The sequence below is a fragment of the Lutjanus erythropterus genome, chromosome 13, assembly GCF_056507025.1.
Source record: "Lutjanus erythropterus isolate fLutEry1 chromosome 13, fLutEry1.hap2, whole genome shotgun sequence".
Taxonomy (NCBI): domain Eukaryota; kingdom Metazoa; phylum Chordata; class Actinopteri; order Lutjaniformes; family Lutjanidae; genus Lutjanus; species Lutjanus erythropterus.
The window spans coordinates 24747918-24775783 of NC_139329.1; the positions used below are offsets into that span (position 1 = coordinate 24747918).

The window sequence follows — 27866 nt, forward strand, 5'->3', positions numbered from 1 at the left end:
GATTTTCTGCTTTTTTTTCTTTTCTGCTGCTCTGTTTTCATCATGGCCGCTGCCTCGTAGCTATTCACCACTGGAGGAAAGGTAAGCTACCAGAGCTTGTGTTGTTGTACATTATTTCTCTTTTCTAACACTAGTAGCTCCAGGTATTAACCAAATCAAAGTGTTTTCCATTGTTCTTTGAGCATGACTCAGCTCAGAGTGTTCTGTTTGTGTGTGTGCGTGTGTGCGTGTGTGCGTGTACTGACTACATCAAAGTGAGGGACAAAAGGAGCTGAAAGTGCTGGAGAGGTCTTGAATGTGAGGATGTGCATTAGCTGTCAGTGTGTGTCAGCAATCTGCATGATTGAACCAGGTGCCATTAGAGTGAACCGCACAGGGATGTTATGCAGAACTGTTCAAGACTCTGAGGTGATGCTGACACAGTGAGATTAATTATTTGTGCTTGCCATTCACTGGGATGACTGTGCACTATCCTGACTTCAAAAGGCTCTCTGAAATATAATACACTCACAAGGTATAAGGGTTCCAAAAGGGTTCTTTCTGAGGGGCCGAGGAACCATTTGATGTTGATGAACCCTTTTTTGAAGTCAGAATTCGTCAAGGTCTCTTTGTAAGACTAGGGTTTCTATTCAGAACCTTTTTTATCCGAAGAACCCTTTTTTATAAGAAAGAGTTCTTTAAGGATTGTTAAAATTATGGTTGGTTTCTCAATTTAAGCAACAATAATTGTAACATAGGTTGTTAAAATGATGCATGACTACAATATACAATCTGTGAGATTCATCTGTAGAATAAAATATGGCTCTTAATAGAACCTGTCAGGTGAAACCCTTATAAAATACAATTTTAGATCATCCTGGTTGGGTTCTGGTCAGCACCCTTGGAGGAAAGGTGGAAAGGTTCTGGATAGAACCCCCGGGAGGTGTTCTGGGTGGAAGCATTTCACCATAGAAGGTTCTCTGTAGAACCTCACATAGTGGGAGAAGTGTTTCAAGTGGAACCCTATATGATTTTAGTTAGCACCTTATTTCTAACTCAAGTGGATGGTGGTGTGAATATTTTTATAGTTATAGTTACAGTTACACTTACAGCTATAGTTATAGTTCTTGGTGTGAACAGCCCTTTAGAGTGTGCAGAAAAAAGACAGAGGAAGACAAAGATGAAAGCGATAATCCGTGTTTTAATGTTGAAATGTTGGATGTGGACCAGTCCTGCTCATTGTCAGCCAGAGTGCTAATCATGTGGGGGTTTTACAGCTTCTATTAACACAACCTGCCTACACATGTTTTGTAACACGTACAAAAAAAGACAAAACATCCTCTTCCCATGAAAAAGAAAAAAACTCTCTGTGCTTGCAAACTTGTGCAATCAGGATGTCACATTTACATCCTGCATGAACAGTTAGAGCTCCTGTATGAGCGGTCTTTGCGGTTATTATTGAGAAGTGGAAGCATTGATTCATTCTGCTGCTGAGGTTGACAACAAATAAATGATTGAGAAAGGCCTCTTGGGTGTAAGAGGAAGGGCAACTAGCGGAGAAACACTGAGGAGAATTGGAGCGAGGTTCAAATAGGTCAGTGAGAGTCAGTTGACTGAATCATCCACTCGACTGACTGGAACAAACGCTGTAACGCAGTAGCACCGAGGAGCTATTCAGCCGCTGCCATAATATTAACGTTTTCATGAAGCTCATGTCTGAGATAAGCTGGTGATCGATTCAGATAAGTCAAGTGACTGCACATCAGTATCGTAGGCTTTTAATGATCTCCCAAACAGCTATTCAGCAGTGATTTGAACGTGGGCTTGCAGTGCAACACAAAGGAGTGCTACTGTTGTTGTTCTCAGTCAGGCTGGAAGGCAGTGGAGCTTTGTGCTGTACACTTTCCTCCATAGAGCAGATCAGTCAGTTCAGAGCTGAGCTGAGGGAATTGTGGCAGTTTAGTCTCAAGCACGGCTGCCAAAGTGGTACAGTTTACTGGTTTCATGTCCCCAGAGAAACATGGCATCAATTTTGTCCAGGTCACTGCAGCCTGGATTAATTTAGTCTTGGAGGATTCATAGGATCAAGCCTGTGCCTTGGCAGTGCCCTTTAGATAAATGGAGTGGGGACACGGGCCATGTTTCTGATGTAGACGGACTCATTACTGACATCTGTTTGTCCTCACTGACCTCATATGTGATCTGATCTGAGGGCTCGTACAGTATCAGATGCCCAGAAGCCCCCAGGCAGCATTAGCGCCTATGGATTTTGTGTTTATAGCAGAGCTGAAAGGAAAGATAAAAGAAGAACAGAGGGAAAAATGATAATGAATGTGTCTTCCTCTTGAAAACCAGATGGACAGTGAACGGCCAGAGGAAACCCGACTGATCGAACTGGATGAGTCCCACCGCAGCGAGCACACAGTTTACGTCAACCCTCCAGAGCTGCCGCCACTACCAGAGGGAGAAGAGCATCCTCTGTGCTACAGGTACCAACAGTGCAGATCAAACTCTAAAAGATGGTTCATGTAACAGAAAAGAATGTCTGACAGCAAGGTAAAGTGGTGAAAATATCACAAATATAGTATACACTTAAATATATATTCATTATTTTCAGTTGGACCAACTATATTTTCATCTACTGTGGGTAATACACTAATGAGCAACAAGTCCCCAAACCGTTTTTTTCAGTGGTTTGCTTTAGGTCATGGTGATTATCTTGAAGCAGAATACATAATTCTAGATCATTTCGTCTGTGCTCAAGCTTCCAGAGGGGTCAGAGCCAAACTATTGTGCATGCCGCTTGGCTTGCCAGTGCGTACGTGGGATTGGTGTCTATGTCAGCTCATGTCAGGCTTTCTCACTGAGTACATTTCTCTCTGCAGCTACTCTGGGTTCCCTGTGCTGAATGCTGAGCTTCTGGAGCCGCTGGAGGGACCAAATCCTCCATCAGCAGGCATGGCCTCACGCCACAGCAGCCCTGCCAGCCCTACGGCCATCTTTAGACGCTCTAAACAGGTCAGCTCTATGAGTAATGAGATTATCTTGAAAATATTCTTACTTTTTACCCAGCCTTTGGGGTAAATGATGAATTATTGTTGTAGAAATACCATAAAGACCCTGGTTTCCCCTCTGATTTTATGTCTTTTACAAGCATTTTCTATGGTGAAAACATATAATTATATATAAACATCAATAAATTTGTTCTGATATTTGATCTTGAATTGAGCCTCTTTGTTTCTTTTTATGTATTTAAGCTTATTTTACTGCTGCACTAATTCTACATAATGATGGGTAAGGGTATAAATGTGAATGCAAAATGCAAATCTAGTTGCTAAAGGACGATGAATCATCTCTACATGTGGTCTTTTTTATCTCAGGAGATCAAATCAGCTCAAAGGATGGCCAAAACCTATTCATCTATGCCTCAGATGTGGTCCAAGTGTCTGCTACGCCACTGCTACGGCCTGTGGTTCATTTGCCTACCAGGGTTTGTCGGCAGCTGCCACTCCAAAGTGAGGGCACTGCGTACGGCTTACGACGTGCTGAGGAAGATGCAGGACAAGAAGCTGCAGGCTCCAGATGAGGTGGGAAAAGAATAGCTTATTTAGTTGTGTAGATTTTGCTAAAACGAAATATAGTACACATTCTTAATTTTTAAATCCTACTGTTTTTTTGTCCCAGGTGTGTTACCGTGTGTTGCTGCAGCTGTGTGGACAGTACAGCCAGCCAGTCCTGGCTGTCAGGGTGTTGTTTGAGATGAAGAAAGCTGGAGTTCAACCCAATGCCATCACCTATGGCTACTATAACAAGGTGTGTGCTATTTGTATTTGCTGTTCATACATACAAATAAAAAAGAACAAACAAGCTAATCTGACTCTTGAACTGTTTACGTCTGAAAATGTATGACCACGTATGCACTGTACGTGTTTCGTGGCTCTAGGCGGTGTTGGAGAGCACCTGGCCCTCCACCACCAGAGGAGGATACTTTTTGTGGGGAAAGCTGAGGAACGTGATCCTCGGTGTGCTCCAGTTCAAGCAAGCAGGGAGAAAACAACAGACTCTGAACAGAGATCCTCAGCTCTCAGGTAAGAATAAGAATGTCCTTTGCCCTTTTACATAAAACCACGCAGGCTAAAGTTGCCCTCAAAGGTTCATCTAAGAAATTGACTCATAACAGACTCTTAAAAGTGAAATAATTTGTGTAACAATGGCTGAGACATTTTGCAGGACAGAGAAAACCTGCTAGACACTATGAGTGTAAACCTGACCGTCACTTTGCACTAGCAACCTAAACTAGTTTGTCACATTAGCATTAGTTGTGTCATTTTCTAACACACACCAGGAACTTAGTCTAAACAGCTTTGGGAAATGTTTAGGAACCAAATTAATTTTGAAACTTAGGGAAATTTATGCAAACGGGCAATTTTTACTGATATCTGGTATGTAGTACTCCATAATTTCCACGTTAAGTTTGGTTCATAATCATACTGATATTTTTCATTTTGTTAGCAATACCTCCCCAAGCTTCTCATCAAACATTTTTCTTTTTAGCATTTATTTTCTAGCAAGTGAATCCTTGACGTTTTTGTAAATTTTAAAAATATTTTCCTCCTAGAGATATAACTTCAGTTGCACAGAAAGTTAGATTTATTAGTTCAATTTATTTGTTTGAAATTGGGGAGTAATATATCATGAAGATTATAGCCAAGAGAAATGAAATCACACTGTCATACACTAACAAATGAATTACCACATGTAAAATCGCTGTGATTTATCAGCCACAACGTATTTTGAAGCAATTGTTGCCCAGTGTTAGTACAATAAGTGATAAAGTGTATCATGCACTCCCACGCTGACTGCATACAAACACTAAAACACACACCAGTGATCATTGTTTATACCCAAGACTAATCAGATTTTAAGTCGTTTGAGATTGCATTACATTCAGTGGTAATTAAATTCAGGGAAAAATGAGGATTTTTCTTACTTCCTCTAGTTCTTAATGAACAGAAATGCAAATGAGTGTGATCCTGCGGGAGCTGTGTTTCTTCAAGGCTTCTTCTCTGGTCTCATAACAGGGTTTATCCCAACTCCAACCTCCTCCTGCTGCAGCACATATTGTTCGCAATCAACATTTCTTTAATGACACTAATTAAACAGAGTGAAGAGGTTTTCCTCCCGAGCAGTCACAGCACACAGGTTGCTCTTCATGTCAGTCCCCAATTCCCACTATGGCCCAGTGAGACTCTCATTTCCATAATGACATGTTGTGTGAGGGGCTCTAATGAAAACATCATGCTTTACACCACGTACTGTGACATTGTCGTCCTTGTTGTGTTCATTTTGATTTCACTGACTGACGTAGAAATGTGATCATGTTGAGTAGCATTATCCTTTAGTTGTTTCACTGAATAATTCTTCTGTGAATTTATAATTTGTGTACTTCAGTTTGTGTAATTTAACCTTCATTTCGCTCTCCTGTGAGTTAAAAATAAGGCACAGAAGTCAAGCTCTGATTCTGTTTTGGCAGTCTGTCATACTTTTTTGTTGAGCGATGTTCAGTCACGATGACGGGTATGTGGCATTCAAAGCATTCCTGCATCTTTGCACTGGATGATAATGATTACATTACTGATCGCTGGGTGTTTATTCAGCGCTCGGACTATCTGAGCTCCTGTGATCCTGTTGGTTCTCTGTCATTTCTTTTAACCTCCTCCTTTTCTCTTATCTCCCTTCAGACGGTAGTGATCTCGACACAGTCAGTCATGGCAGTTTGGACAGCGCTAATGACTCTGCTGAGCGCACCTCCATCGACACCGACTTCACTAAAATGGACTCTAGTGATGATGGATTTAGTACAGGTAGGAAGCCACAGCTCTGCCTCTTTCTTCTTCAAACTGTTTCATCTTTTAATTGTGTCGCTGCTGCTGCTGCTCCTCATGTCTCTGCCTCTCACTGGAGGAATCTAATTTTAATTTGATTTGATTTAATTTACCACCTTTAAAAGTAGCCAAACCATGTGATTCATAAACCATCATTTTGCATTTCTCTGCTTTACGTGTCTCTCTACTGAAATGGTTTGTTTTGACATCATTGCACTCTCCACATTCTGCTTTCTGTCAATCACCTGACACCCACAGAAAGAAACAACGTCTCCAGTGCTAAGAAGTGCTTCAAAACTGTGTCACCCTGTAACTACTGAGTCAAAAAAGTGACAAACGTTACAGCAGCTCGGCTGAACAATAGGGATACACGATAAGGAGTTTTTTAAGCCAGTACTGATAATTGCCTGCTTCTCATGGCTGATACGAATAAGAAAACTGGTGATTTCACATTTCATAGCATAAGTTTTAATAACCTGAACTTTATGTACACCTGAGTCTAAGAAGATGTAGTGAGCAAAGATGGATGATTTAAAGATCCGTGACCAAGCAGGGGATAATGCCCAACGAGACGTGTCAAGTGGTTCTGGCCTCCACATTGTCCATTAATTCATGATAATGGACACCTCAAAGGACATCATTCTGCTTATACCATGGTAACCAGCCAAAGAAAAAAAAAAAAAAGATCATTACTTTATATTTTCATGCGTTTTGCAATCAAACTCTAAACTTTTTCACAAGCCACAACTCCATTGCCCTGGAAACACCTGAAGGTTTGACTAATACCTGGAATCATTACAATCCCATAAGGTTCTTATGTAATGTAAATATTGTTCACTACTCCAGTAAACAGGATGAACCTCAGGTACGACTTGGCAGTGGGAGATATTTCTAGTTCACTGAGCTCATGGAATTGTTTGGCTCAGAAATTAATATTATTCTAATAAGATTCAAAGTCAATAACATAAAGCAGTAAATATAATTTGACAGCATGATTTATTAGCTATACAGCCATGTCCCTGATAGGCCATGTATACTGTCGCCTGCAGCCTGAAGTAGCAAGCTGAATAGCAAAAGGGGTTTGAGATGATGGCTTATGTGGTACAAAGTATGAGAAAGTTCAGAGAGGTAGTGTACTCACAGCTTGTGTCTTGCAGTCACAGTCTGTGGCGTTCAGATGATGACACTCAGTGCAGCTTGTTAACGCATTGCAATATGTTGTAGACAGAGGCTTTGACTTGCATCCCTATTGCTATGGTTACTCATTTTAATTACAGGCTGCACATGAATTTACAACTGTGAACAGACATTTTCACTGAAACTACGTAGTAGTAGGTGTCCGTTATCAGGAATTAATGGACAGTCAGAATCAAATATTCAAACAGACAATTATATAACTAAATTTAATTGACGTCACTAATACAACAAAATTTAACTTAAATTTTTCTGGTAAATTACATCAGAAAACCTCATAAATATGTATTTTATTGAGTATTTTGTCTGAGAATTCAAATTAAATGCTTTGACATAATAAAATAAAACAGTAAAAAAAAAATAAATAAATAATAATAATATAAATTTCCCATTATTGGCTGGTAATTATTCAGCCCTGTTACTAATTGTACATCCTTGCTGAAAAATGCAATTAATACATAAATAACACCATCTAGCTAATATTTTAAAATAAAAAGAAAGCTAATTACATCCCAGTGGCATTAAATATCGATTATTGCAAAAATGTAAACTAGACTTCGACAACAAATTGACAGTTAGTTACCATGGTGACACTGTTGGTTTCTTATTTTGCGCTGCCTTATGACCAATGTACTGTAGAAAAAGGACAATAGAGATGTGCTTACAGTGCTCTATCAGCAAACTAAAGCTCTTACACTGACATCATCATGGATTGAAATCTGGCTCGTCTTGTCTTTCTAATCCCTCAGAGGCAAACACTTGAAAAAAAGCAGAAATGTTGTGAGAATAAAATAAATCACAGTAGAGGAGGTTTGTGCTTTTTCTCGCAGTTTGACCTTGTGAATATGATGCAAGTTTTCAAAGAGTTTATTCCTCTCCTCCTGCTGCTCCCGCTTTTCTATTCTGGGATCGTTGTGTGCTGTAAGCTGTAGGGAATGTCACCACGCTCTGCTGAAGAAAAAGTCTCAGATCAGTTGTCTCTTATAAAGCATCCATGGAGACTAAATATCTGGCTTTTGATTCACTCAGCTCTTTTTTAAAAGAGGAACATAAGAACAAAATATCTCACTGTTTGTCAGAAGAGTAAAGCTTTGTGTCTTTTTTCAGGTGGACAGTCAGATCAAGGCTATGACTCGCTGTCCAAAGAGGAGGAGAGGAGTGACAACGCGACTCTGGTGGAAGACAAAGGGCCGAGGCAGTCGAGTGAGTTATAGATTAGCTTCTATCTCTAATCTTTGACACTTTGCTACCATTTCTGCTGGAGTGAATCACCACTTACTGGCAGAAAAATGAGCGTTCGCACTCTAAAAGCTGGGGTATCATATCGCAGTGTGGGTGTAATATATTCTCCACCCGTCCATTTGCTGTTATATTTAGATGTTTTTGAGCAACAGATTCTGTTGATGGATGAACCTCTTATGTAACCAGGTGATTGTCTGCATGATGGGATTTGTCTTGAATTTTGTTGCAAATAACAACATTCTCAATCTGATGCAGCTCCGTTTCAGCTTTCATGATCAATAGTCTTCACTAATTGATGTGGTAGAGGTTTCATCAGAGGCTTAATTGTTTACTTTATATTTTAGAGAGCTAGAAAACAAGACGCTATATTTCATCCCACTTCAATAGTATTATCTTGGAATAAACAGCAGCCTCTAAGTATTTATAGATGGAATCAAATTAATCATTTGCAAAAACAAAATTGCTGATTTGTTGTTAAAGTTAGATTCTGTGCGAATGCGATACTGTTAGAGATTTTGTTAGACTGGCTAAAAGAACAAAGTCTAGCTTCTTCTTTTTCCCTTTGCGTCTATTTGAGTCCAACATTTTGTCATAACATGCAGGTTGAAACAGTTAAAAATAGATTTATCAGCATGCTTTTGAAGAGTAAATACATTATAATAAACTAAATAAAAAGGAAATAATTTAAAACAACTATTTTTAAGAGAAAAAGAGGCAGAATCCTGAGGTGGGCATGTAAGGGAAAAATTTCTAAAAAGATTTCTGTGGTCATCCACTTATATAAATCACATTGTTTTCGGGAGTATATTGAGACAAATCTTCAAAATCATTGAGATGTCCACTCAGTACTGTAGTACACTCAAGGAAGCGTTACCAGATCCGTTTAAACCTTCTCACTTTCCCGAACATCTCAGATCATAATTTGGTATTTTTTTGTTCCAGACCTTGAGAATGATTTTCCATACTAGATCGCCAAAGTTTTCCAGTGACTTAGAATGGGCGTTTCTGGATTGGGTGGGAGATCGTGTACATGAACATCTGAGAAGCAATGAAAAACATCTGACCAGACTTTGTGTAGTCTGGTACAGAACCGAAACAGATGAGTCCAATGTTCAGTCAGATTGTCAGAAAGTGGTCATGAGGATGGATAGAATGAATGTAATTTACCACGAGAAAAATTTTGTCTATGTATGACCTTTAAAAAGGTTATTTTTTCAAAAGTTATGTACGTATTAGGGAACAATGTGCTTTATCAGTTGACATTTGCTGTGCGTGATGTGTGACATCATTGTCTGTTGTTAATGTAATCCACTTATGGGCTCCAAGTCTTCAAGAACAAGTCCTGGCATCTCGAGAGTCTGGATATGACTGGATATGTTAGACATTAGTTCAATCCAGTACTCAAATGATGAGGGTGTGACCGCTTTCCATTGTCTCAATAATTCTGCATCATGCATAGCCAATCAGCACCATAATTTACTGAGACACATGTGAGGTTTTCTAAGGATAATACCCAATATGCACAGGGTTGGGCTACTCTTTAGAGAGACATTAAACAGTTCTTTTATAAAAAAAGTAGTATTTTATGCCATAGGTCAGGCTGACTCACTTTTTAGAAGGGCTAGACTTGAGAAAAGTAATGTTCCAAGGTGCCAGTTTCCTGTGTCTGACCTGTAAAGTTAGGAATTTAACATTTAACCTTTTATTCTCCACTCTATTAGTTTCACAATTGAAAAAAGAACATTATGTACAAAAGGGCAGGAAAAAAAAAATAAACCAGCGTTGAAATCCAGCATTAGAAGTAGCTTGTCATTTTAATAAACACGATGTTGCATTTAACATATTTTTTGGGCAGTTTGACTCTGCTAAATTAAACAGCCTGAGTTAAAACTGTGCTGCGTTGGATCTGTGCTTAACAACAGGCATAACCAATGAATGGGCCAATAGAAATTAAAAAAACCTTGTCTAATAAACAGCCATGAACTTTAGCAGATTATTTACATAAAATCACAATTAGACTAATATAATACTAATCATTTGTTTCCTTCCATGTTTATAAATGGTCAAAGAGCCAGATTGAGGTCATCAAAGGCCACCAATTGAATAGGCCTACACTGGTCCTTAACCATGTCACAGTCATATAGCATGTGTGCCATTGTTTCAGCTTCATTATTAAAAAAAACTTAACAATTTTGTATAATTTAATTTTCTAGCGCCTGACATCGAGGTTCCGATCAGCAACATCTCTCCTCCTATGAGAAGTTGCAAATCAACAGATGTCACTGCAGGTGAGTTTAATTTATGAAGAAGATTATCAAGATGCCATTATGATTGTTTATAAAAGCCACAAATCTTAACCTTTCTGTATCAGAACTGAATGTTTTACCACATATACTTTTGTCACAGGAAATAGTAACAGATTGGTTTCCAGTCCATCCAATGACGCCATTCTGTGTGGAGTTCTTCCAAAGTCTGAGCGGCCAAAATCTCTGGATTTGTCTGGTGGACCAGGAAGTTTGAGGCTCGCCGTCCCTCACCTCAGCTCCACAAAACAGCATCACCTCGCTGCTGACAAACTGCACGGGGTAGAAGAGGAGGAGACAGAGACTGATAACCAGAAACCTCAGGTGGAGAGAAGTGTCAGCTGCAGTGCTGCGACTGTGAGGAGGACGGGTATTGAGACGGGGTTTGATCCCCTGTCGCTGATGACGACAGATACGGTACAAGAGTGCGATCAGGAGAACAGCAGCACGTCCACAGCCCGCCGCGACCTCGCTGAAGAGATTGAGATGTACATGAATAATGCCAGCAGCCCTCTGAGAAGCCGTGCACCCAGCGTGGACCTGCAGAACCCCTCGAGCCCTTTGTTTCACTCCACCTCGTCTCCTCACACATCCCCACGTCCCTCCACCCTGCTTCGCTCCAGCACACACTTCCCGCTGCCCATCAAATCCAAAGAGAGGCTGAGGCCATCGCCATCTCTTCCTCTTGGTGTCTGTAACAAGGACAGAGAGAGGCCTTCCTCCTTGGTGTCACCATCATCACCTACTCCCTCCACCTCATCGTTCTCCATGGACTCACTGTTCACTCCAACTCTGGACATCTTCAAGAGCAGCGTCATCTCAGCAGGGAAGGGTGTGGCTGAGAAGGCCAGCCGCCTTTACTCTCGTCTGTCATCCCAGACTTCATTAACACAGGTTGGTTGTCAAGAAGTATTTTGTTACAAATTACAAATATGTGGTCATCAATGCATTTAAATAAAATACAAAATACTGGTTTGAGAAATGTGTTTAATTAAAGATAAAAGTAATTTTTAACTTGATGCAAATGCAAAAAATACAAAATACTGATGGTGTCATATTTCATGCTCAAAACGATTCACTTTAGTCAAAGATTGTGATTAGGCTAATTTTTGTACAGTTTAAACCTGGTGGTAAAAATGTGTCTTATTTGAGAATAAAATTACATATTAAATTATGTATTTTATGTATTTCAAATACACAAATGCAGGCTCTTAAAGTATTTTGTTACAAATTACATCTTTTTTTCTGTCAAGCGAAATACAGATTACAAAATACTCACAAATATTTAAACACTTAATTGAAACACAGTTCATTTCTGTTTGTAGTGCAACATGTTTCTCTAACTAATTAAACTGCCAACACAATCAAATTATTTTTTCTCCTCTCCTGCAGGATGCAAACTGTGACCGGATTAGTGTATCCTCGCTGACCTCAGGGGAGGCAGACTGCTCTTCGCTGCTCGATAATGACTCCTGTCTGGACCCAGATGGCTTTACCTCCCCACAGCATGGCGGCGTGTCCAGACTCAGGAGGAGCCCAGTTGTGGGTCATACCAACCTGGGCAGCCCCAGCACCCCCAACAGAGTGTTCAGACACAACTCCTTCTCTGGTTTGTTACACATCCTTTAATCTGTCTGCATAACAAATATTGTTGGAATAATGCTGCTAGTTTGGGGTTTTACGCTGACATGTGGAATCTTGAAATATTTGCAGAATCCACATTTATTTAAAGCGGTTTGCAGTCTTTATGAAAGTACCTTTGATGTGAAAAAGTCATGTCTTACAGCCATGCTTGTTAAACTGCAGCATTTTATCAGTTCCCACTGCAAAACACTTCTTGACGATCTAAATTTAGAGTAAGAGTAGGACTCTGTAATGGAGAGAGTCGGGTGTTGTTCTGTGTGAAACTAGGCCAGCAGGCATGAGGGCTGATTCAGTGTGTAGGCTTCTCTGTACTCAGCCACAGGCCCTTTGCTAAACTTAAACACGTGAACATGCACACGTGCATGCACACTCACGTGCACACTCCCAGACACACCAATGTGAAACACAGATTCGCTAAACCTGCACCACAAAAAAACCCCAAAATGTCCACTGATTGTTGTACACTTTGAAAAAATGGGTTTCTGTTTTATTTAATCCAGATATGTATAGTTTTGATGCAATAGGATAATTAATTGTTTATTTTAAAAAAAGATCACAAACTAAAAAGTATCAGCTTATTTTCAGACAGACAAAATATGAGTCATGCATAACTAGGTCTAACTATCACCTCTTTGGGACATTTAGTTAAGGCTGTGAATGCAATGGCAGATAAAGCTCATAGCGCTTATTAAAGTATCAGAGAACTCCTATTCAAATTAAACAGCCTAATAAGGATTTGGCTTAAAATTTCCAAACTGTTACTGAGCAAATCCTTTTATATGGAAGTGAAGTTTGGGGCCCATTAATCAAACAAGAGCACTGGGACTCAAACCCAGTTGAAAAAGTACATCTTGAGTTCTGTATGAGAGTCCTTAGAAACTGTCCAAACCAAGAGCGCGGAGCAGAACTGGGCCAATTCCCTCCCTTAATTAAAATTTTAAAAAAAGAACAATCAAAATTTGGAGCCACTTAATAGAGTCACATTCAGATTCACACCAACAAAGAGCACACTTAGAACAGCAAAGCTATCTGAGCCCAGATAAAAATATCTGGAATGGAACAAATGAGGAAACGAGTGATGTTGTGTAATAATTCCCAACCTTTAATAGTCAAAGAAAACAAACACAAATATTTCAAGCAGCGGAAAACAGAAATCCAATCAATAAATAAGCTAAAATGCTATAATTTACTGCACTGAGAATTTCAAGTTGCCCAATACTTAACCCAAATAAAGCATCCCATGACAAGACAAACCCTAACTAAACGCTGACTCAGTGACTATAAACGTGCTATTGAAACTAGTCAGCATAAGAGAGTAATCCAGACAGAATTAAGACAATTTGTACCCACTGTGAAACAGGACAAGTTAAGACAGACAATCTTTTTTCACAAGTTGCTCAAATTACAAGGAAATTACAGGGGATCTTCCCCCAATTGAATCATACTTTCGTACCCTCCCAAAAGACAGACTCATTCAAACTCTTTGGGAGAAGACAGCATTACAGTAGAACTGGCAGGAGAATGTTTTACTGCATGTCACAAAGTAAGATTCATATTTCAGTCTAATGCTATATCTCTATATATTGTGTATATGTGACTTTTTGCTTTGGCAACATGTTTGATTTAAAACGTCGTGCCAATAAAGCCAGTTAAATTAAATTGAAATCTTGGCTTTGCCTGATGTGTCTAATTGTATAATCTCCCATCGTATCCAGGTGGTTTGGCACTTCCTTCTAAACCTCCTCACACTCCAGATTCCTCCCCCGACACCAGCCGCTTCCAACCCACTCCCAGTTATACCATAGAGGTAAGTTACTCACATATAAAAATCCTTATCAGACACTCGTGTGCAGACTGACTCAGACTATCACCATTGAGTGTTGCACCGTGTCCTCATTTCCTCCTCGTCCTGCTGCTTTTTGTCGCAGGTGCTGATGTCCAGCTGTTCACTCTGTAAGACGTGCGACTGTCTGGTATACGACGAGGAGATCATGGCAGGCTGGACAGCGAATGACTCCAACCTCAACAGCACTTGTCCATTCTGTGGCACAGCCTTCCTGCCTTTTCTCAATGTGGAAATCAAAGACCTGAGACCACAGAACAGGTAGATGCTCCTTCTAAACAGAATAACACAGTGTGTATGCAGAATATATTCACATGAGGTACATATCGATAGTCAGTGTATTACCTATAGTAGACACCAGTCAACACGCCCCCAGTGTGGAAGAGCAGAGGAGAGAGCAATAAATGGCTTATATCCCATCAAAAAAAGGCCACCCAATGGAGAAGTAAAGCGGTGATATATTCTTAATATAGCGTACACTTAAACTATTGATTTTTTTAGGTGGAACATTTTTAAGTGGCTAAAATACCCTTTGTTGCTGACCCAGTACACAGCAATAAATTGCTTTGCTTCTGTGAATGCGCTTCTCCAAACTGGCGACATGTTGACCGGCATCTGTTGGAGGTTATACACCGACTATTGATATGGACCTCGTACAGCACCACTTCCCAGAATCCGAACTATCCCTTTAAGTGTACAAACAGGTACTTCCATCATCTGCTAGCTGTCTGGCACACGCACACTTAGAGACACACTCAGACACATTATCCTTGTGGCCTCTTTAAACGGATCCACTCTGTGTCTCTCCCTCAGGTCTGCTAAGGAAAGTAATCCTGTTACAGAGGAGGACGCATCGGTGTCACTCAGTCCAGCGGCCAAAATGTCTGTGGCGGACAGTACGGCTCAGTCATCTGCAGCTCCCCCGCAGAAGCAGGAGAGCAGCCCAGCCTCCACCTCGGCTCCGGTGACGGTGCCCTACCTGAGCCCTCTGGTTCTGTGGAAGGAGCTGGAGAGCCTGCTGGTGAACGAGGGCGACCAGGCTCTCTCCTCCCCGAGTGTTGTCGACCAGCATCCCATTGTCTTCTGGAACCTGGTGTGGTACTTCAGGAGGCTGGAGCTCCCAAGTAACCTGCCCGCTCTTATCCTGGCCTCCCAGCACTGTAGCCATGGAGACCAGGTACTCATGCAGGTGTCTGTCAAACTCACCTACATATAGTTGTGTGTAGATTGAACCATTAACCATAAAGCCATCATTTTATCAACTCTGTTTTGAAGGCAGTGTTTTGACATTTGGGGAAATACACTTTCTTTCTATGAGTTAGATGAGAATATTAATACCTTTCTCATATCTGTACAAAGCCGTCACCAGCAGCTGGTTATCTTTGCTTAGCACAAGGACTGGAAACGAGGCAAAGCGCTGGTCTAGTTCTGTCCACCGGCAGTCAAATTACTATCAACAGATTAGTTAAGTCTAGTTCACTCATTTCAATGTGTATTTTCTGGTACCAATTTCACAAAAACAAGTACGCTTTAACACCAACTCTCAGCAAGAAGCTGAATAATGTCTAACTATCCCTTTAAACCTATGTGTAGGGTTGAAAAGTCTTGGTGACTCCTAGTGGTAGTTTAAAAAGAGACACTGTTAAAACAGAGCAATGCATAAAAGCAGCACATATACCAGTTTTCACTGAGAATGTCTCTTTTGAAACAAATTAAAATAAAATATTTTTCTAGAGATGGATTAAAATTTTATCTATATGGGCTGGAGCATGCAGAATAAGTGATTAATCTCCCATGTTTTCCCCTCTTGCAGACTCCTCAGAGTGTTTCATCTGAGGACAGTAAGCAGGTGCTCGTGAGAATTATGTGGGACAACCTGAAGTTGCACCAAGACAAAGTTCAACCCTGCTACGTCCTGTGGAACACACACTGTAAGTTTTTGAAGTGTTTACTTTTAACAGTCTGAAATATAATGAGTTTCAAAAGGTGAAATTACTTTTCAGAAAATGATTCTGCTGCTAACGCTGGCAAGTTCAAGGTCAGATATTTACATGTAAATTAAATAATGCATATGAGGTAACTGCAAAATCATGCATAATTCAGTTGAGGATGCCTATTAATCATGCTGCCCTTATCAGTGCAATTCTTTCAGGGCTGATTTGGAGTGATGTAGTTGAAAGAGCCTTTGATCAGGGTGACTTTTATCTCCTGTTCTCTGCAGGTGCAAACTCCCTGGTGCGCTCTGGGCTGTGTGAGGAAGGCCAGCTCTTTACCGTTGAGCTGCTGCAGGGTTTTGTGAGGAGCATTAAGAAGAGCGACGTCTATCAGCCCATGAGCCAGATCATCCAACTGCTGGGGCCAGAGCTGGGCTTTAAAAGGCAGAGGTGGGGAGATAAAGATTGCACTGTAAAGCCATGTGTGAAAGATGATGGCAGTCAAAAGTCTTATCTGTTTTCTTCTTCTTTTTCCTCAAAAAGGAGCCTGTACCGAGATTTACTGTTCCTCGCTCTGGTGGCCTTGGGCAAGAACAACATTAATATCAGTAAGTTCAAAAGCATCATATCCTGTTTTTAGCTATTCAACTGTTGAATAGATTGCCATAAAATTTGATAAAGATATTTAATGGTGCCCAATCCTTGTTTGATGATCCCCTGACTTTTCCCCTGGCACCACCAGCACGTTAAAGTTTTCATTTATCCTGTGAAATATCTCAACCTTTATTTATCAGATGGCTTGGCACAAGATTTAGCAAAGACGTTTATGTTCCACTCAGGATGAATTGTGATCACTTTTGTGATCCCCTGACTTGTCATAAGGGTTATCATCAGTTCACAATTTTAATTTGTGCAGTACTTGGTTCAGGACTAAATACCTCCAAAACTAATAAGATTCCCATGAGCCTCAGCTGCACTTTGTGTTTCATGCTAATTAGCAAATGATAATCTGCTAACAAGCTAAACTAAGTCAGTTAGCATGGTAAACATTATACCTGCTAAAGGTCAGCATGTTAGCATAGTCACTGTGTGTCTGCTGGTATGCTGTTGTTAGTATTAAACTTACTGCTGCTGTAGACTAGTCATCTTCTATGGAAACCTATTTATAATATAATATAATGAAAAAATAGATCCTGCAAGTCATTATAATGAGAAACCCTATCAGTTGATATGTCAACATATTGAATTAGTATCTATTTGGGCTTAATATCTCATCTAAGTCATTATTTTGAGAAAGTTTGTCATTATTCTGTGATAGTATCTCATTACTTTGAGCAAGTTTCTCATAATAGTGAATTATAAGACCTTTTTTATCCTCACATTGGCAGAAATTGGCTTCCATAGTCTTCTTTATACAGACATCTGTTTTCTTGCTTTGTTAAAAACATGCTACTGAGGCTAATGCATTAAATACATTTAAATGAAAGAAAATGTGCTCACAGTGATGTTAACTGACCATTATTTCATTGCAGATGCTTTTGACCGGGAGTACAAGTTGGCATATGATCGCCTCACCCCCAACCAGGTTAAACTGACACACAACTGTGACCGGCCCCCAGGAGCGGGGGTCATGGAGTGCAGGAAAACTTTTGGGGAGCCCAGTCTGTGAACTATTTCTCTTCTTCTTCTTCTGTCCCGTTATGTTTCTCCTTCACCCACAGTCACTGCTGCTGTTTTTTTTTTGTTTTTTTTTTCGTTTTTGTTTGGACTGCTCCTCAGACTCAGGACCAGCTCACCTGTCTGGAGCGCAGAGCTCCTAAGCACAATGGGAAAATGACACTTAATGTAAAGCAACTGCCATGAGTTTCTTGTGTACTGTTAGAGCTGAGAGCCGTAGAGTGACAGGCCTTGTGTTTGTAAATATTATATAGAGGTTAATATATTACCTCTAAGTCCACTGTATTTTCAGTATAACTATGGTAAAATGTTTGTACAGTTATTATACAGTCTATTTTATGACTTTGTTTCTGTTGAAGCTGTGAGTATGTAAAAGTAAGTGTATGATCATGTCGTTGGAATCCTTAAGTGGTCCTGGTGACCTTGTTCAGACTGTTGTTGAGTGTGTGTATAAAAATAAGTACTTGCTTTTGGACATTCATGTTTTTCGAAGCACTTTGGCGAGATGAGCTCTTGCCATTCATTCTCATTTACGTGACGCTGTGACCCGGCAGCCTGCGCTTAAGTGACTTTTTATTTGGCAGCTGCAGGACTTCCTGCACTGTCTGATATTTCCATTACCTGCAGTTAAAGAAATTCCTCCTCATCTGCACCCTGTACACGCAGGGTACATGCTCATATGCCTGAATACACTAAACTACAAAACAAATTCTAAAATATATGATTTCTGAATCAAGAAGGGAGTTCTCAATTAATGTATATGCACATTGTTTATTAATTTTTTGTACTATGTACCAAAAGAACCCACAAAGGGAATTTATTTACAGTTTTTAAGCAATATCTTTTTTAAAGTGAGGATTGAATAATTGATGTGTTATATGGGACCACCAAGGATAGATTTCCTTAAAAACAGTACAATCAATGGTAGATGAATTAAAACTGAAAATTAATGTCTTCTGTTGGTTTAATCAAGACAAGTTTCTTTTTTGATAAAGAAATTAATTTATTGACACTCCAATGGATCTATAAAAATGTACAGAATATTTGATTCTAGCATTTTGTATATTTTCTTTTGGTCTTTGCTGTATAGTGTAGATGTCAGTTTTAGACATTTGGACAACAGTGCACTGTTTAATGTGACATACGGAGCATAAAAGGACATTTTAAATCTCTTTGAACAGATCGAAGTGCAGGTTTCTCTGCATATTAAATGTCAAAGCTGTTACATTGGAACAGCTCTGACGTGTTCAAAATCACTTCCAAAAATGAGTGTGATGGTTCACTGTGTTAATATTGTTTTTCACTTCTAACTGACAACAAACCTGCCTAGATGTGATGCAGCTCTGCAGCTTCTTACTGGACTTCACCACACTAACTTATGATGATATGATGCTGGATTAGACAAGGCTGTGTGCGTGGAATAAACACCATCTCACAGCATGTATAGGTACATTTTAATCACCTTGTAAGTTGTGACAAAAAAAACAAAACACTGATGACCAAAACATCTTTGATGTCTACATGTTGTTTACACGATTTGTCAATTTAAACAATGTTTATGACGTATTATTTATCATTTGTAACACAGATACTAATTTGTATGATTTTTTATATAAAAAAGAAATCAAATTTCTTCCCTGGCTGGATCTATAGTTTGCTTTCATTTATGAATAAACATGTTTATTCTATGGATGTCAAGTTTGGTTTTTGCTATTGCTATGCCTGACCTTTTTATAAAAACTGATTTGAATGAAAGAATTTTGAGTTCAAGCAAGCTCAGGTTATAAAACAGTTGTTGGCGCAAGTGCATACTTACATGTTATACAAAATTCACATTTAGAAACCTCATAAATATTCCAAAATGTGCACATATTCTAGATTTCTAATTGCATTCTGTAGATGCTTTGTAAACAATGAAAAAAATTAATATCCCTGTTGTGTTCATTATTTTGCACACACAACCTACACTAGATTAGATATTAGTTTTGCAGTGGTGTTATCAAAAAATGAATACAAAAGCTGCCATCACTGCTATAAGTGGGTTATGTAACAAGTTCTAGAAAATGTTGTAGTATGTGTATTCCTGCAGACTTGTCACTGTAGAGCAACTACAGTAGTTTTCTGCACAGTTTCTGCACAGCTTCTACAGATATCCAGACCCATGCTCACGAGATCCCCACATGGGTTAACAGTTCTGCTTCAGGTCACAAGTGAAGAGAATGACTGCTGTAGAGAAGTTTTCTGTTCACACATTCAAATGGAAACAGGGCAGATAATGATGCGATCCTCCAGCATCACGCTAAGCACCAGGAAGATGAAGTAGAGCAGGAACATGGTGAATCCCAGTGCCTTGTTCATCTTCCATTTACAGACTGCAATGGAGACGATGACAAAGAGTAGCATGATGAAGAGCAGCACGATGGCACAGAAGAGCCCATTGCTGCTGACAGCAACTGGAGCCAAACTGTGGATGCATGAGTACAGGAGCCACGGGATTGGAAGACTTTTGAAACAAAGTGACAGAGAGAGAGAGAGACACAGAAAAATGGGAGGGAAAGAATCCATCAAATGAGTGTTCATCTGCATTTCTTTTCCAATTTGAGGCACGTTAGGCTACCAGAGCTCACCCCACAGTGATGTCAAAGATGTTACTGCCCACAGAGCTGGACACAGCCATGTCCCCCAGGCCTTTACGTGCCACAATCACACTGGTAATTAGGTCAGGGATGGACGTCCCTGCAGCCAGGATAGTCAGGCCCATAATCTCCTCTGAGATGCCGATGGTCTCACCCACCTACAAGCGCAAACCAAAGTTTAGAGCAGCTAGAAGCTACAGAAAAGTTGAAAAATTAGTTACAAGATTTTCTTTAAGGGATATTTTTGATTATTTGAAGTGGGGTTGTACGGGATACTTATCAGTGTATTACCTTCAGTGGATGGTGTTCGGTACGGCCCAGTTTGGAGAAGCGGAGAGGAGTACCAGCATGGAAGCTAAGTAATGTATCCATGTATCACTTTAAATGCACACTATATTTAGAATATTTTCACTGCTTTACCTGCCACCAGATAGCCTTTTCCAACAGAAAACTGTTATGACAGCCAGAGGCATTATGTTTTCGGGTTGTCTGTCAATCCCTTTCTCAAGAATACCTTCACATCAAAAGTCACTGTGACCTCATGACCATCCCATTCTTTTGAACATGATAACTCAGGAATGACTGGATGGATTTCTTCAAATTTGGTGCAAATGTCCACTTGGATACAAAGATGGAGGTCAAAACTCAAGGCCACAACTGAAGAATTCATGTGCCAATTATGACAAAACTACACACAAATACTAATAGGATAAAATGATGAAGTGATGGCATTTATGTCCAAAGGTCAAAATTCAACTGTGACGTCATAATGGTCAGCTCTCCATCAGTCCCCTGCACTCCTCTGTAACATAGCCTTTGGATGGAATCATACATGTCAATATAGTGATAACTTCAATTTTGCCAAAAAATACACCTAATACCTGGTATTAAAGAATTTTCAGAACACGAATTATAACGAGCCTGGACAGACAAAGATGCAAAATGCAACTTGACAACCACGGGGTGGTAATTCTAGTTTGTGTTATTGTGTGACTCTGGTGAATACAAACAAACTTTTTAAAAGACCGAAGTCACACAATAATGATTTTAACAAAGGAGTCTGGTTGCTTTGGAGAGAGCGATATATAACAGCGGTTTCTCATTGGAGAAGGTTGTGTGATGGTAAGGAGTGATGAAAATATTATATTATATTGATATACTTATATTGTTTTTTTTTTTGGGAAGACTTTTTCAATAGGTTAAATACAATGTATTTCTGACTCTGTCCAAAGGAGCTCATTAATTAGCTTCTGTGCTGGTGCCAATCTCTGCTTCTCCAAACTGGAGGTGTACTGATCACCATCTACTGTAGCAAATAACTGACCTGATGTGCCCACCACACCATGAGGTAGGAGAAGATAGCAATCCACAGAATAGAGCCCAGGAAGGTGACCGGGAAGAATTTTCTGGATTTCTGTCGGACAACGTAATTGATGCAAGAGAAAAACACAGTGTTGAGGAATTAAAGATACCACAGCTGATCTTAGAAGTGTGTCTGGATGTTTACCTGGTTGCGGACGTCTGGAACTGTGAGCCACAGAGGGAAGATTATAGGCAGCAGGAAGAGGAAGGTGGCTTGTTTGCGTGGTGTGTCAGGCCACTCTAAAGACAGAGGTTCCTCTTCTTTCTCCTCTTCTTCATCCTCCTCATCACTTTCATCTTCACTGGACTCGTCGCTGGACTCATCACTGGACTCATCACTGTCATCTTCATCACTGCCGGAGCCTTCTGACCCTCCTGCCCCACCCTCTCCTGCAGGCACGTCATCCTGAAGTGTCAGGGAAAAGACAACATGATGGACGGCAGCAGAAGAAACAAAAGGAAAATACCAAAGAAGCCTAAAGAAGCCATTTGGTCTAAGGTTGCAGCTTTGTACATTGACTCTTACGTAGACAGGTATCAAAGATTCACTTCTGGGCTTTTTGAAAGCCACCACGACATGGTTGGAGAGTACCTTCTTGTCCTCTGGCTGCTCCTTCTTCTCAGTTTCTGTCACTGGGGCAGCCTCTGGCTCTTTGGTTGGCGCAGTTTTTCCCCCACCATCTGTGAAAGGAATGCCCAGAATCTTGTGCCCTTGGTTCCCTCATGCCTCTAACCCATTCAGCTATCTAAACAAACCCATGCTTTATTTTATAAGACATTAGGGCCCGATCATATGTAGATATGCAGTGGATGTGGTGTTAGAACTGACATGACATATGAGGTCATTCTCATGGCGACTGGACTGAATGAACTCAGTCGTGTCTTATCTTTAGTAGCGTTTGTATGTTCTTTTTATACAGAATTTAATTTAATTTAAATTGGGTAAATGTATTTTCTAACCTAATATTAATTGGCAGTGTAATTGCTGTTACACATTACATGCCCATTCTGTGCTTTTTTCCCATCTCTCTCTTTTATTTTTTATTTTTAACTAAACTAAGTTGAATGAACTGCCACCCCCCACCCCCACCCCCCACCCACCCCCAACTTTCATAAATGGAAAGATTCTGTTTTGCATTAGAAATAGAGACTATTTACAGTAAAAATCTTTACAAAATCCTTCAGTTGAAGGGAAAAATCTTAAATTGCAATGATGCAGCATTAATGTTTATTGATGTGTTAATCTTACTGCTTTTCACAGTACTAGACTAATACACATATTGAAATTATTACATATTATAATAATATTGTAACATTAAAATTAAGCACTTGTGTAAAAATGTCCAGAGATAAAAGTGAAAAAAGTTTATCTGAAAGTGAATGCATTACATATTTTTTCCCAAAATAATAATGACCAACATTGAATAAAACATCTATTTCTATCGCATTATTTGATATGCATTATTATTTTATACGAAGAGCATATTCAGATTTGGGTGCATCCCTACTATATACTAATTATATTAGCACAAAATTATACTAAAGACACATTTTCCCATTGGCAACAATAACATAATTTTTATGTAATTATAACAGAGGGCACATATCATATACACCATCTTATTGTTGTCACAGAATTTGACTTGCTCAGTACTCAGTTAACACAAATGTATTCTGGCTGAATGGTTTTAACATGAAACAGAGCTTTGCAGCCCAGATGCTGAGCAGCTTTCAGACAATGTTCATGAGCAGAGTCTGAAAGCTTACTGAAAGGCGCCTGATCAATGGATGACCATCACATCCTTCCATTTTACCTTCTTTTTTGTCTTGAGTTTTGCTCTCTGCTGTCCGTCTAGCCACATTATTCAGAGTCTCAGCCTTATCCTTAAACTTCCCTACGAACAATCAAACAAGCAAAAATGAACTTAAAATTCTGTGATGAATACTGCCCAGTCATGTGATGATAATTACATTAACTTCACAGTTTAACAGCTGTGTGGATCACAAATAAGCAGCCACACCATTCACGCGCAAAACAGTGACAGTATAACATCAACAACAACAGCATCAGAGTCTTTACTGCAGCACAGAGCAGCATCATGAAAGGAAGAATGAGATTATCAAAGGACTTGCACAAGAGGCACTGAGCAGTACATGACAAGTGAGATCTCACTGAAAAACCATTATTCTGTACATGATTCCACTGCCTCTTTTTCTACTAGAGACAGCGTTTTGTTTCCAAAGGACAAATAGACTTTTAAAAAAAAGAATGCCTGGATTTGCTGTTTCCTTTTGATCTAATGTCTCCCATTAAATACACCCACTTCAAGCAAGCATAATCGATGGCAGAGGTTGATACAGACAACCATGCAGCACACAGCATGATGTATAGCAACTGCAAACATACATTTTCTTTTTAAATTCAAAGCATGTGATGAACAAAATCATCTCTGCGCCCTTTAGTCTGGCAGCACATTATTATTTATATAAGTCAAGTAAGCCATGGGTATGTATAATGTTGCTTTTATGCATCTCAGTCTCCAAGAACATAAAAGCAGCGGGCTGATACAGGGGCTGCTAGCTGTGATCCAGATTTTATAGACTCATTCAGAAGCTGATTATGCACTGGACTGGTGGAGTGTTTGCTGCCTGGAGTAGTGAGAGACGAGCAAACCTGGAGCCAGGGCCACAGGTACAGAAACTGGGACACACTGTACTGTGGTCTTGCCTCAGGCAAACATAGCCCAGAAAAATGTGGACATTGCTGTGAAAGTATGATCACCACTGCAGGATGCACCTATAAAGCTATAGTAACCTTACTAACCTATCAGGAAAAGCTATTAGGGAATCACATCAGAGTTAACAGCTTAGATTACTTTGTTATTATCTCACTTTTTTAACAGAAATAATAGCACTTTTTGATATGACTCATATAATAGACATTGTTTAGTAATTTTAAAAATTTAATAATTATTATATGTAAAACAATCTGTTGACTAAAACCATAGCTATGTGTGTCCTAAGAATCTTTTTCAGATTTCACTGTAGGCCTACAAATGGATCCCTCCATAGGTTGAGGTAGGTATTTATCTGCTTAGTATCAATCTGGACTTAGTGCTGCCTTCATTTGGAACACTTTGCTAATCCATTTTACTATGAGAGGATGTAGTCCTAAGACATTCACTGTAAGAGCAGTTTTAAAGGCAGACAGTTATCAATCATTGAGGCAAACATTCCAGCGATACGGTACTCACCCTCTCCAAGAGGGTCTAATGTGTGGATCATGAGTTGGAAGATGGTGCTTCTCATGGTGCTGTTGTGTAAAGAAGCTGAACTTCCCCCTCGCTGAAGGGATGGCTTCAACTGGGGAAAGAGACGGCTGAGGTCACGACAGCTGCTCACGACAACAGACAGTGACACGTTAGTGTCAGACAATCATATCACAGTGCATTTACACGTGACAGCACATGAAGGGAGGCCTGTTCACTGGGGGGACTGCAGAAGGGTTTATAAGATGCAAAATAATGTGTAGATAAATGAACACTGTGAGTGGGTACATGTACTAGTTGAAGGTGACTGGCTGTTTGTTAAGTTGATATTATGATTTTTTTTTTTCTTTTACCTTTAGCCGATTCTTGTCGTCTGGAGCAGGAGGAGCATCATCTTCACTGTCCCCATTTGTCTGCATGCAACAACATTTTATCAGTGATAATGATTCATTGGTAGAGACAGACCAAAGTTAATTGTTATATACAGTATACTTATACATTGCTAATTCTTGTTAAAGTTATATGTCAGTATAAAAGAAGGAGCTCTGTGTCAAGTATAGGACTATAAATTTGTAAAATTATCCCTCACCCCATTAAACAAAAACACTATAGTATGATTGCATATGAGGTCTAACAGCATCATCAGATGAAATAATTACATTTGCTCATTAGGAGGCCAGCTTCAGCAGTATATCCAGCTCAACAAATACCCTGAGTGTGCACAAATACTGTCACTTTACTTTGTGTAAATTAAGCCTCAATCACACTGACCGGCAGGGTTAAACATAGTATATGTTGATGCTACAGTTCGTACAGAGCTGCAGCTCCTCAGAGGATTAGTTTGCTGCAGCTGATCAGCTTTGGTCCCCCAAGGCCTTTATTAGTGTCATTTGACTCTTTTGACACAATCTGAATATAAGTATCATGAGGAACAAGTTTGTGAGTATAATAGAATAAGAGACAAAATTATGCACGAGTTAAGGGTTTGGTTTCACTTTTGAGAATGTGCATTTTTTATGGGATACCATATTATGTGACAGTGTTACTTTGGTGTTAACAAGATGTAACTAAATCAGCAAAATTGATGCCAGTAAATTATTAATTAAGTATCACAAAATCTGCAGATTTTTTATTAATCAAGAGGAATGCATGTCTTTGACAGCTGTTTGTTGTTCTTTAAAGCTCCATAGCTTTGTTATCAATTGCATACCGATGTTGTAACAAATAAGTATGCTAACATGGTTCAAAATGTCCAGAAAAGTTTGACCAAGTGCCTGCAAATTGTGCAAACTGTTAGTAAGTAACTCTTTACACTTGAGAAAATTCTCTGTGATACAAAAACATAATAACAGACTCATTGTGTCAATTGAAGAAATGAAAAATCTGATTTTAGATTCCTGTTCTGTCACAGGCGTGCTTACCTTTTCAGGTTCTTCCACAGCAATAATGCTGACAATATTCTTGTGTTTGTGGAGTTGGGTCTTGAAGGCCTGCTCTATTTGCACATTGAACTTCATGAAAATCACATAGAGAGTGTAACTGGCCACCAGCATCATGCTCTCCCACCACATAATGACATTATCCAAGAAGAAGACAATGAGTAATAAGAGGTCGAGTATGTAGAAGGATACATCTCTGAAAAGTGGCCACCAGGTCAGATGAAGAACCTCCCGTGAAAACAAAGCACACATCCCAATTACAAACAAAATGTTGAAAACTGCTGAACCAACTATTGTGCCAATACCCACATTGCTGTGGGCGATGAAGACTCCTATCAAGGAGGTGAAGAGCTCAGGAGCAGAACCTCCAGCAGCCATGAAGGTGGCCCCTGCTACGTCATCTGAGATGGCCAACTTGTCTGTGATCACCCCAAGTGCAGGAACAAAGAACTCATCACACACGATTGCAAGTGAAATGAACATGTACATCATCCCAAAAATGTGGAGGATCACCCAGCCTTGTCTGCGGTCTTCAATAGAAAATAAATCTTCAGGGTATTCACCCTTCATATGTGGAGCCTCACCAGGAGAAGCTGGAGTGACAGTAGTTACAGGAGGAGCAGGAGCTGGTGTGGGTGTCTCCTGTGGAGGCTCAGGCGCCACATAGATGCAATGAACAATAGTCCGGTTTGTGGTTGGCGATAGTGGTGGTGGAGTTTCAGTGGGGATGGATGCTTTAAAATCTGTAGCTGTATCCGTATGAGGTACCACATGCATCTTTGGTGTTGTTTGATCTGTGGGCTCTAATTCATGCATTGCAGTCAGAGGTTCCTCCAGCCCCGGAGTCTCTGCTGTAGCCTCCTCCACCCCCTCTGTTGAACCTTCTCCAAAATCATCTCCAATCTGAGGCATCGCTAAAGGCTCATACAGTCTGGCACTGATGGTCAGTTGGTAGAGGGTGCAGAGAAAAACCCCAGAGAGGAGAAACAAGACCCGGCTCAGCTGCAGTCGCTTCCTTCTTGTGCAATACATTTTCCTCCAAAGCAGTGATGCTACTGGCTATGGAGAATTAAGCTGCATAAATGGGCTTCGGTAGAGGACAAGACCAGCTCTCTCTCCAGCAGACCATGGGGTGACAGAAGCCAAAACTTCAGTGATGTGATTCATGTCATATGCTCAACTCTTGGAAAATCCAGCCTATTGTAAAGGACAGGAAGCGTCAGAGATAAAATAACATTTGGACAGCAGGTGGCAGAACAGCCGAGTGCATTTAAAAGCATTTGAACTATTCAGAGAATGCACCACATAAATAACTGTCTGTCAGAGCATTAAGGAGCTGTTATGACTATTTTTTTTGCATGTTGGTGGTATCCAAGGAACAGCATGAGCAAAATGAGTGACAGACAAATACAAAAGACAAACACAAGCACATGCAAAACATCAATGCCACAGAAATAAA

General features: G+C 39.9%; 2 protein-coding genes across 3 annotated transcripts in view; one reads left to right on the forward strand and one right to left on the reverse strand.

The window, feature by feature from the left end:
* Positions 1-19393, forward strand: part of dennd4a (DENN/MADD domain containing 4A) — a 34176-nt gene extending 14783 nt beyond the window's left edge. The window contains exons 14-31 of the mRNA XM_084734963.1: positions 61-81; positions 2335-2468; positions 2865-2997; positions 3360-3566; positions 3664-3792; positions 3923-4067; positions 5721-5843; positions 8166-8261; positions 10514-10588; positions 10707-11497; positions 11996-12212; positions 13963-14054; positions 14176-14351; positions 14904-15267; positions 15904-16021; positions 16312-16474; positions 16568-16632; positions 17557-19393. Coding sequence (XP_084591089.1) covers positions 61-81; positions 2335-2468; positions 2865-2997; positions 3360-3566; positions 3664-3792; positions 3923-4067; positions 5721-5843; positions 8166-8261; positions 10514-10588; positions 10707-11497; positions 11996-12212; positions 13963-14054; positions 14176-14351; positions 14904-15267; positions 15904-16021; positions 16312-16474; positions 16568-16632; positions 17557-17693 — 3186 coding nt within the window. The 3' untranslated portion in view covers positions 17694-19393. The remainder of the gene's footprint in view (positions 1-60; positions 82-2334; positions 2469-2864; positions 2998-3359; positions 3567-3663; positions 3793-3922; positions 4068-5720; positions 5844-8165; positions 8262-10513; positions 10589-10706; positions 11498-11995; positions 12213-13962; positions 14055-14175; positions 14352-14903; positions 15268-15903; positions 16022-16311; positions 16475-16567; positions 16633-17556) is intronic.
* On the reverse strand, positions 19139-27599 carry LOC146316656 (sodium/potassium/calcium exchanger 1-like). Of its 2 annotated transcripts, XM_084734965.1 has the most exons (9): positions 26390-27599; positions 25322-25381; positions 24954-25062; positions 23514-23594; positions 22226-22380; positions 21845-22105; positions 21662-21751; positions 20329-20495; positions 19139-20204 (listed from the first exon to the last, which is right to left on the reverse strand). In XM_084734965.1, the coding sequence occupies exons 1-9, from the start codon at positions 27437-27439 to the stop codon at positions 19955-19957; spliced, it is 2223 nt and encodes a 740-aa protein (XP_084591091.1). In that variant the 5' UTR covers positions 27440-27599; the 3' UTR covers positions 19139-19954. The 2 variants fall into 2 exon arrangements, with proteins under 2 accessions (XP_084591091.1, XP_084591092.1); XM_084734966.1 differs by lacking the exon at positions 23514-23594 and having other exon boundaries at positions 22292-22380.
* Positions 27600-27866: the final 267 nt, after the last annotated feature.

Bases quoted from the DNA above. Each gene is read 5' to 3' on its own strand.
- LOC146316656 (XM_084734965.1), bottom strand. From the start codon at position 27,439: ATGTATTGCACAAGAAGGAAGCGACTGCAGCTGAGCCGGGTCTTGTTT. The intron at 23,595-24,953 runs GTGAGTACCGTA...GATTGTTCGTAG, and splicing joins ATTAGACCCTCTTGGAGAGG to GGAAGTTTAAGGATAAGGCT. The intron at 22,106-22,225 runs GTAAGAGTCAAT...CTGACACTTCAG, and splicing joins AATCTTTGATACCTGTCTAC to GATGACGTGCCTGCAGGAGA.